Source organism: Rhipicephalus microplus, chromosome 8 (assembly GCF_043290135.1).
Source record: "Rhipicephalus microplus isolate Deutch F79 chromosome 8, USDA_Rmic, whole genome shotgun sequence".
NCBI classification, from domain to species: domain Eukaryota; kingdom Metazoa; phylum Arthropoda; class Arachnida; order Ixodida; family Ixodidae; genus Rhipicephalus; species Rhipicephalus microplus.
Window position 1 is genome coordinate 12,353,109 of NC_134707.1, and position 10,551 is coordinate 12,363,659.

Here is a 10,551-nt window from a genome sequence, read left to right on the forward strand (position 1 = left end):
TGTGCTGGCTTGCTCTTCGTGAAACGAGACAAGAAGGTCGAAGAGATCAGGCTGAGCCTTTGTGACATACTGTTGCTTAAGAAGCAGCTGAACAGCATTTGGCGATGGTCAGTGATGATCTCCGGCGCAGTAGTCTTACTCCTGGCGTGCATAAGCATATACACGGCGTACGTCGAAGGCTTTGCAACGGTCCAGACTTTTCTCGGCCTACTCTATTGTATCCTGTCTGCCCTGGATCTCCTCGATGTGGCTGGCTTGAGTCAAGAAATGGTGAACGAGGTGAGTGATTTTTGTGTCGGATTCAGTTCCAGCTGTGCCTGAGAATACTAATTTCTATATGAATAATAAAGTGCAGTAAAACGAACCCACGCACACAAGCGAGCGCATACATGCATATGTAAATAAAAACCTGGAAAACATGTGTTGTAAGTTTTACCATTTGTATCGGTGTTGTTTGGTTGGCTTGTGTGCTCAGATTTTTAGGCCTTATTCTCGGGCTGCCAAGAATACGCTTATAAGGGCAAACATTTTTTTTGGCTTTACTGGTACGATGATAATCTACTTGGGCCTGTAAAGGTCCTAAAATCTACATTCACTTACAGCTTTTAACTCTCATGTTTCAGCAGTTGCAAACGCCTCCCATCTGCCACCAGGTCCCGGCACCTCACTTTAAAAAAAATGCTGCCACGTTCTTCAGCCCCACATGACTTACAGTTCCCAGAAAAAAGCAATGTGGTCCTGATGTTATCAGATTCTTTATAAATTTTCCCATGGTGAGAAATCTAGTGGGTATAAGAAGACACGCAAATGTGCTAAAACACCCTGTACTTGCCTGACAGTCTTTATTTGTGTGGTCTTAAATTCGCGCTAAAAACCTCAATTTTGTATAGGTTCCCGGAGAAAAAAAAAATAACCCTATGTATTTTTGCAGATGCGCAGCATTCGCCAAGCTCTTGAAAGCACTCCATCGAACTTTGAGAGCGGTGCTTACATGGCTGAGGTTCGTGGCACTTTTTCTTATAACTAAATGGGCTTAAAGAAAGGCTGGTGCCAATGGGTGTATCTCTGGTGGCTTGTCTTGTATAGCAGATTGCATCACTAATACCTCAACAACCACGATTTCGTACAAAACGTTCACACGAACAGGCGTTTACATTCCTTATGCCAGTCCACACAACAACATTCACAGGTCAAGAGTGTCCATACACGTGAAATGTCCATGCTTTATAGAATGGTTCTTCAAAGTGATCACACAGCAATCACTGTGCAGGTCCAAATTGAAACACAGCTGTCGTGAGTTACATCTTGATAGGCACAAAAATGTTAGTTTTTACTTCTTATAAATGGCGTGCTAACACTTTTGATAATGCCTTGGACCGTGGTCATTATTTCTGTTTCACAGATCAGCTATCTGAGAGATACCATAAGGCCTAGTGATATGGCGATATCTGGAGCTGGCTTCTTCTACCTTAATTTGCCTTTGATTGTCTCGGTAAGTCAGCGAACCTTTGTGTCTTGAATGTTATTTTCTATTGCATAGATGTGGCATGAACAACGGGGGTCAAAGCACGAATTGTGAGACACAGGAACACACACACAAAGTGTTTTGTGCTTGTTCCAGAGTCGCTCATGTTGTGCACTCCCAGACGCGCCTACCATTCAGTGATTTTAGTCTTGACACCTAATTAAGGCAACAAAACCTGTTGTAGGTCCTCAATACTTCCTTCTAATTTGCTCACAGATCGAACTTATCTACTCCCCCCCCCCCCCTGCATTGCTAGCACATGCACAGCTAGCGTTGCTATTGATAAGTTGTTTTGTTTTGAGAAGTGGAGTTTTCTATCGTGAGTTCACTCCACCAATTGAAATCGACGAACCGACTATTATTTATGCAGTTATAGCTCGCATTTGTTGCGATGACGGTCTATGCGGATGATTATATCGGCGTTGAAAGATACTGCTGTATATAGTCGTTTATCACCAGATTAAGTTCCACGCCAAAAAAAAAAAGGTAGACTGGTTGTCATTCTGACAAAAACAGCCAGAGTAGTAAGTGGCAGCGTTTCACCTGTGCGATATCCGTAGTAAGGCCACATGATGTTTCTGAGTGTGCTTGGCGACTCCTTTCGGCGCCCAATCTTTCGTAAACTGAAATATAGACACCAGAATAGGTCGGTAGGAATTGTGGAGCACACCCACACTCTCGTTCAAAATATATTTTGATCTTAGAGCACGCTCCAACTCACAGTCACCAAAATTTTCCTCACTTGGCCTCACTCACAGCCTGACCTGTGTTTGAGTCAGTCAACTCATCAGTCCACCAGCACTTAGGTTTTTGAACCACAGGTGTCCATGCTGTTTTACATCAATATCTCGCATATTTCGTGCTTGGCGCCTTGTGATCTCGTAGCTTGAAATTCCAGTTATCTGCGGTTGGCAGTTCAGTCCGCACATCTTTATTCAAAGATATCGCTTATACGACCTATTTTTATTAACATCTCGTCAAACAGTTTTCTACGCTTGTTACGGAGGCCTTTGGACAATACAAGCATTGAGTCTGCACATGAACGCTGGTGCTGTTGAAGGGACACTAAAGAGGAACAACGAGTTGGTTTAGATTGATGAACTGCACTCTCAGAACTCTAATTGTTTACTCTCATAGGTTCATTATTAGCGGAAAAAATCAAGGTTGAAGTTTTACTTTTACATTTCGCGCTATTCCACCATAGCAGCTACTATAGGTGGCGCAACGGTACGTCTAAATGGCGGACGAGACGGTGACGATAGTTATAGCGCGAGAACAAAACGGCGACAAAGAGACAAGAAGGACACGAAGGACACGAGCGCTCGTGTCCTTGGTGTCCTTCTTGTCTCTTTGTCGTCGTTCTGTTCTCGCGCTATAACTATCGTCATGTCATGCCAACTATCCCAAGCTGCCTCACTTCTAAGAGACGGTGATGTCATGAGCGTGCACGTCAGCGTTGCAGGGCCTGAGACGCGTTCATTGGTTCATGGCTACTGAGGGACTGAGCTGCGTCACTGACTGCGTCGCAGATTATCGCCGTGTGACAGCTTCGTTTCACGGCTGCACGGCACCGCCTGCGTCGCTGGAATGACCGAATAACCTAATTACCGCGCGTGGCGTTATAAATTCTGCAATCTATATTTGCACTTTCGTGACATTAACACAATGAAACTTTCTGACATTTCGTATGCTAAGTCTATGGCATCCGCAAATTACAATGTACTTCAATTTTATCGACTAGAAGCTACGTAGGACCATGTAGACGCCTTCAAAATTTGTTGACGTCACAGTATTTGATGCAGGAGTCTCAAGGTGGCGTCTCCACTCACAGTTTCTTTTTGCGTGTTTTCTCCTTTGCCAATTGAGTGTCGTGTCGTGGTAAAAGTGGTGTTTTCGGAATTGTGAAATTGCACTTTACTAATACGCGAGAAAGCGCTTTGCTTTTTAGTTTCCCTTTAAGAATTCGTGAGTAGACGTCAATTTAAAGGTCAGCTGACATAAGGCTGATACTATTGACGAAGTTGAGTGGATATAACAAACAGTAGTGCAGATAGATTTTTTTTTGGTGGGGGAGGGGGTCACCTATACGTTATACATATTTGTGCAAGCGTTTTTGCACGTTAGTGTATCTATATAAACACCAAATAGAGAAATTGCAATAAGGGGGTGAAGGCTTCAACCCCCTTTCCCCACAACACCCCTCCTGGCTCCGCCAGTGATGTCTAACTTGTTTGTTCCAGCTTGCAGGTTCCGTAATCACATACACTGTCATCCTTGTTCAAACCAGCGAAAGCATAGTCTCAACAACAAAGTAAACACGCCCTATTCATTGCCAGCTGTGGAGTTGAAAAGAACCTCGAGATTTCAACTGCCGCTGAAGTTGTATGTATGTGCAAAATTCTTCAAGCAAAGGAATCTCAAAAGACTCTCAACAACAAAAGCTGTGGGAAACATCCTTTTGTTTGATGTTTACTTTGATATTATCGAATCATTACCTTCACTGCCAACACTGCTTTCAGAAATAAATCTCATTGCTATTAATCAGTACCCTGTCTGTGCGGTTGCTTTAAATAAAAACACTGAGATTGAGAGCCCTAAAATAAATGGTGGAACTGAGAATGCATGGACTACATTTTAGATGCGATTAGCTTATAAAAGCCCTTATGGTTCGGTTTTGGTGTCGTGGAGTTGGTTTCCCAGGAACGTGTCATCGCAGTGTGTCGACATGGGGGCGTAACAGCTGGTTACGTACCAGTGGGCGATCTGTGATCGGCTCGTCGTCACAAGCTGCAGACTTTGCAACCACAGTGGAACATTGCTGAATAGTTGGGATAATGTTCATTGCGGCGAGGTGGGCCCGCAAGGGCTCAGGGTAGAAAACCCGAAATTTCAAGTAAGATGTTCGTACGTGTCCTTTTATTCCGGTGGGCGAAGGGCGGCTACATTGCATACAAAAGAAATGAAAAAAACACGATAACAATAAAGATAACGATAAACGCGATAAAAACAACGCACGACCGCTGCAATATTGTGATACCTTGGGAAGCGCGTCACACGGGCACCCATTGATTCCGATTCGCAGAGTTCCGACTGCTCCATTTACGAGCACGTCAAAGACACTGGTGAGTAGAAGGTATGGTTCTCCCGGCAAAAGTAAAGTACTGGTAGGCAGACTCGGAAACTCGGAGCAGAACGTGTGCCCTACTTTTTGCTGCGTTTTAGCGATTTCCATGAGGTGGCTTGCCCCATCAGATCACGTAGTGCCGCAGTGCCGACACAGAGGTTGTGCATGGAGAAGGAACATTCGCTCGCTCGTCTACGTGGTGGTGCCCTCTGTTGCGCCGTGTCGGAGTTAGTCCTAAGTTTGGGGAAACGTTTTCGCGATTCGAAGTTCGTAATGCGATTACATCTGGACTATTTTCGTTAAATATGATATTTTAGACAATGTTCGTTCATTTTTTAACCATGGCTTGAGCCCTGCTAGCTTTGTTATGGCCTATAGTGAGCGCTTTATTGCAAGCCTGGTCACGCCACACGAGATGTATGGATCTCTCCGAGCAAGAGCAGACCTCCACGTGCAGACCTCCAACCAGGAGCAGACCTCCAAGCAAGACGCCTAAGGATTTCACCATCATGTCGCACCTATACGTTTCAACAAGGGAACTGGTATTCATCAGAGGTGCTTCACTATATACATTCCACCTAATTTTGAAACGCTATCCTGGTTGGAAAACGAGACTCCGACGACATGCAATGCCTATAACTCCTAAGTTTGCGTCTGAAGGCTCACGCCTTTGCTGCACTGCGGGGTCTTTCATAGTCATATCGTGATATTAGGACGTAAAACCCGATATTATTATTATTATTATTATTATTATTATTATTATTATTATTATTATTATTATTATTATTATTATTATTATTATTATTATTATTATTATTATTATTATTATTATTATTATTTCACACATTTGCCAAGAAGAATTTGTAAACAGTAATTCCGTGCCACAGAGCAATGAGGCGGGAGCGAGGACATCCACCGCTGTCCATGTACTGAACGAAATCGGTGGCATCGATTGTCTCCCCAAGCCTTGATTACTAACTGCGATGGCCTCGCGCAAGGTCACTGTTTGTGCGAACATCATTAGCACCGACATTGGCCCCGAACGCGTTTCCACGGCCACCGCGTGTTACTTATTCAAAAAGCAAAGATGATGCATTGGCACCTCGCTTCGCTTCACTATTACGCGTCCACACGCAAATGCATGGGTACGCGAGTGGATTCAGTCTCGGTCTCAGCCTCAGTCTCAACAGCTCGGTCAGGGTGAGGACGCGATAAGCGAGACGGTTCTCACGGGGAAAGGATTCGGTCGTGTGTCGTTTGTAGGCTGAGGCTCGTAGTTTTAACACAGCCTGGCTGTTTATCTCATCGTTGGGTGTAGGTAAATCTCAGCGAAGGATGATTTGTGAGTGCGGACGGTCACTGTAATCGCAGGAGTGTATTTTTAAAGAGGCTGAATTAATTATCTGAGGTTGCACCCTTTCGTTCACCGGAGTCCACAGGCAGGAAAGACATATACTATATAGGTAAGTACAATGATGAAAGAGTGGAAGCAAGACTAAAACGCGCAAATGAAGAAGTGTAGATTGAGAACTCGCTTTTAGGAATTGATAATATTGTTAAATTTACCATCAGCTATTCATTACTTGCAGTCAATCATTGTCCCCATATAACTTCTCAATTCCGCTCATTAAATGTAGTAATTCAACTTAAGTGTGACACTATAAGTGTCATGATTCTTTTCGTCTATCGTAGACACTAACTCAACAAAAATTCCTGAAACATGACATGTTAGGGTTTTTTTTGTGTAAATTTAGAGCACAGCGGCATTCAGTTTTACCTGACTGTAATTAAATAGGGCCTCGCACAACTGACAGAAAATCTGTGACGTCAAACCGACCTGTTGCACAATTTGGTGGTCTTGCCACATGTGCTTTTGTACTCTTTCTGCCCCTTTCTCAATATCGAATTGTCCTCTTGAGGCAATATTGAGGCACGTTTTTGTCACTATAGAAGTATAATTTTGCTGATAACATATACATAATTTCCCCTTTCAGTGACAGCCTTCATGAAGTTTTTTTTTTTTCTAGAAACTTGAAAATGCATAAACAACATTTGCGGTAAACGTCGGGAACAAGATTCCTGACGTAGGCAAATATGTTTGGCTCACTAGGCAATCAAACTCGTAAGAATATATGGTATGTTGACTGGGCGCCTTTTTTGGCGGCGTATTGGGAAGGAGTTCTGTGTTAGTTAAAGCTTATTTGAAGCGCAACAGCATCTGTTGACAAATGACTATCGAGTGACATGTGGTGCATAAGTAAATGTTTAATGTCATAATGAAACTGCAATTCGTCGCAACAGAATCAAGGTTTGTGGGTAACCTTGTTATAAGGGAACGAAATATTTAGGTGAAATTCACTGTTCAAGCGAATCAGATGTGAATGCCACGCATCAACCACAATATTATGGTGTGTGATTTGCACGAATATTTATAATTAACATTGCCATTATTCACCCAAAGGCCTCCAAATTGAGACAAGTCATATTGTTGAGCGAAGGTGAACCAGTTTTTATGGACAGTTGTAATTATTATAACCTAGTGACATAGGTTAGCTATTCGTTGGTCAGGTATAACTGGATTAGTGGCGCTGAATACGGCATAGGGCTGAATATTCCTTTTATGGCTTTTAATTAAGTTCCACAATGGGTGACTTGTCACACGATTGTTGCTGAGTGAGTTCTGACACGTTTTTTCTGCCTTATTTTGCAGAGTTTTCTTCAAAGGCTCATCAGCTTTAAGACAGAATGATTTCTCGCAAACTTACCCAGCGGCACTCAAAAGTTTACGTTTTAACAGCACCCCGAAAACCTCTCGTACGTACCACGATGTCCTTCATGAAGCAACACACCAAACCATACTGTTTGATTCTGATGGCGTCGGGACTTATGACTTTCCGGAAACTCCAGGCGACCGATGACCAAACGACGAAGACAGTGTGGAGAGTCTTCTACTCAACTTACTCACTCGTTTGTTTCACGCTTTTTACGCTAGTTGACGTCGTGTATTTACATATGTTATATTTAACGTTTTCGAGCGATGTTCAAGTGTTCACCATGTGGCTCCAGGTTATCGTGTTTTGCGTTGTCGGCGTCAAAATAGGTATCAACTTGATCTCTGTAGTCTTCAAGACACGCCTCCTGTCCCATTTCTTTGATGAATCGGCGAGATACGAGACTTCTGTAAACTTTGTTCCGCCCGAGTGCATCAGGCAACCGGCTGGTCGTTACGTTCTTCGGGTGCTCCAGTTCCTCGTATTCGTTGGAAACGTCTGCATTAGCACGTATCTCGCCTACGACCAAATCGACTACTACGTTCGTCACGTTATCGTAAGAGTTGTCGTGAAGACAGCCTGCGTCGCCGGCGATGTCATTTTCTACGTGTACCAGATGTCAGACTTCATTGTCCTCAGACCCTTCTTGGAAGTTCTGCTGTTGTACATTCGGCAGCAGCACAACGCCCTCCGAGGCCTCATGGTCGAAGGATCTGGCAGCTCGCTTTTCGTAAAGCGAGACAGGAAGGTCGAAGAAATCAGGCTAAACCTGTGTGCCATATCGCTGCTCAAGAACCAGATGAACAACATTTGGCGCTGGTCGTTGATGATCTCCGGCGCAGTTGTCTTGCTTCTCGCATGTGTAAGCATATACACAGCGTTCGTCGAAGGCTTCTCAACGCTTCAGCCTCTGCTCGGCATGTTATACTGCGCTTTGTCTGTCCTGGACCTCCTAGACATTGCCGTGTTGAGTCAGGAGATGGTGAACGAGGTGAGTAACGACGACAACGAGATCTGTTACTCTGAAATATTTTCCTGTTTACATTAAACCTCATTCTTGGTTAGCACGTCCTGTATATAAACACTTATGTGCAATGACGCCGGTAGTCTTGTAAGCACGTCCTGTTGGTCTTATACTTCAGGATGTGTATTTCAGTTTTCGGGCTTTGTACGGAAATTGAGAACAACAATTGCCGCATCGTGCTGCTTCACAAGGTAACTGAGGCCTCAAGCACAAACAGTTTTTTATTTGGTTTGAACACAGCGGGGTTACAAGTACGCCCTTGCAATATTTCATAATGTTGAGTGAGAGCTCTCCTTTGTATATCATAGCACCTAACGTAGGCGAGGAGAAGCGAGAGTTCTCACGCGATGCGCAAGTGCAGAAAGCAAACTCAAGCGCGAGCGCCATCTGCTGTGCTGTTAACTTACAGGTGTTCATGTGCTATCGGATCTATCCTCTAGAATCCGATGTAACAGTGATCGTCTTGTAGCTGGACTAGTAGGTTCTCACGGATATTGTAACGTACCGTCTTCTTAGAGCTTCGAATGCGCGACATTGTTAAACACCTGGGAAGATGTACATAAAAGATCAATATCGTAATTCGATTGGCCCCTTTACTTCTTTACTTGTTTGACAATTGTAAAGCGGGTGCAGCGTATATATAGGTAGTCCGAAGTTCTCGCCGTCCGGAAGATTATTCATTTATTGATGTCAACACAGAACTTAGGTGAAAGCTTTGTCGGCACGAATACCATAGTCACCTGTTCTCTTTGTTTTTTCAGATGCGAAGCATGCGACAAGGTCTTCAGAACGCCCCGATGTGCTTTGAAAACGAAGCTTATTTTGCTCAGGTACGTGGAGGTAATGTATGCTTTGCTTCAGTGAAACTCGAATCAGTGCAACAATTTTTGGACTGTAGCTATTGCATTCTTGTTACAGATAAGCTATCTGAGAGACACCATAAAGCCGAACGAAATGGCTTTGTCCGGAGCCGGATTTTTTCACCTAAATCTACCATTGATCGTTTCGGTAAGCTACAAGTCGCGCGCATATCGCCAATCGAGAGTCTTTCTATGTTGCCAGAGTTTACGCTGAACGAAAAAGTGGGTTGCGTATTGACGGTAACGCCACATAGGAAAGTGTCGTTAATGTCGGGAATATTTTTCGCAAAGTCAAGACAGAACATATGGCGTGTATCTTCAAAACCTCACGAGCGTAATGATATGTACGCCTATCATTCCTATTGAAGTCTGTTTTTTTTTTCTTCTGAATACACTTTAAATTTAACGACGACGCCAACTGGTTTTTTTGCTTTGAGTGCAGATTTATCTGCATATTAATAAATTGCTTATTGTTTTCGTAGCCTAAGCTCTGAAATATTGCGGAGGCTGTCTTTATAAAGCTTGCATCTGCCTTTATACAACATATGAAGACAATTGAGTCCCATATAAACTCCTTTACGACCAGTTTCATTTCTACAGACAACGCTGCCTTGCAATTACATCACAAACAATTCGTTCAATGGCCAATATGAGGGCATCGTAAGTGCATTGCCAATACTGCGGCAATTCAATGTTTTCAATGTCTCCTGAAACCCTTTTTTTAGTATAGTGATTTATGGACTCGAACCAACAGTTTGTCGTGTCTGAAACTTGTTGTTCCAGCTTGCAGGTTCTGTGATAACCTACACCGTCATTCTTGTTCAAACAAGCGAGAGTGTGAGCACGGCCACGACAGTAGAGTGAGCGTGAAATATTCATCGCAAGTTTCCTGGTCAAAAGAAGTGTTTCGAAATGCCACTTCAGATCAAGCACACGCTCTAAAACACTGCTACTACCTTCACCAAAAGCGGGCTCACACGCGATGAAACTTTCGCAAAAATCCTCATCGTTTGTGTTTGTTTTATCTCATCATCACATTTATTTACACGGGCCGCGCAGCGCCAAACGCGATTTTTGAAAATAAAGCACTTTGTGGTGAACCACTGCGGTGCCTGTTTGATGCTGTAATTTCTCTCGTGTCACGTTGACTCATTGACAAGGCGTATGAATCATTCAAGATCACCATATTAGCTCACAAATGCTTTCAAGCGTCCATGCAAATAAAAAAAAAGACACCTCCTTACTGC

The 10,551-nt window shown here is 43.5% G+C and overlaps 1 protein-coding gene and 1 long non-coding RNA gene across 2 annotated transcripts; both read left to right on the forward strand.

The window, feature by feature from the left end:
- The first annotated feature begins 1,400 nt into the window (after positions 1–1,400).
- LOC142768390 (uncharacterized) lies at positions 1,401–4,066 on the forward strand. Its single transcript, XR_012885269.1, has 2 exons — positions 1,401–1,492; positions 3,766–4,066. It is a non-coding gene; the product is annotated as an uncharacterized LOC142768390 (long non-coding RNA).
- A 3,024-nt stretch (positions 4,067–7,090) lies between these two features.
- Positions 7,091–10,324, forward strand: LOC142768391 (uncharacterized). Its single transcript, XM_075870359.1, has 4 exons — positions 7,091–8,411; positions 9,206–9,274; positions 9,363–9,452; positions 10,088–10,324. Exons 1-4 carry the CDS (start codon positions 7,395–7,397, stop codon positions 10,166–10,168), a joined length of 1,257 nt encoding a protein of 418 aa, XP_075726474.1. The 5' UTR covers positions 7,091–7,394; the 3' UTR covers positions 10,169–10,324.
- Positions 10,325–10,551: the final 227 nt, after the last annotated feature.

What these genes read in the sequence shown, in the direction of transcription:
- LOC142768391 (XM_075870359.1), top strand. Translation starts at nt 7,395, where the DNA reads ATGATTTCTCGCAAACTTACCCAGCGGCACTCAAAAGTTTACGTTTTA. An exon ending in GTCAGGAGATGGTGAACGAG is followed by an intron (nt 8,412 to 9,205) that starts GTGAGTAACGAC and finishes TTGTTTTTTCAG; the next exon opens with ATGCGAAGCATGCGACAAGG. An exon ending in ATCTACCATTGATCGTTTCG is followed by an intron (nt 9,453 to 10,087) that starts GTAAGCTACAAG and finishes TTGTTGTTCCAG; the next exon opens with CTTGCAGGTTCTGTGATAAC.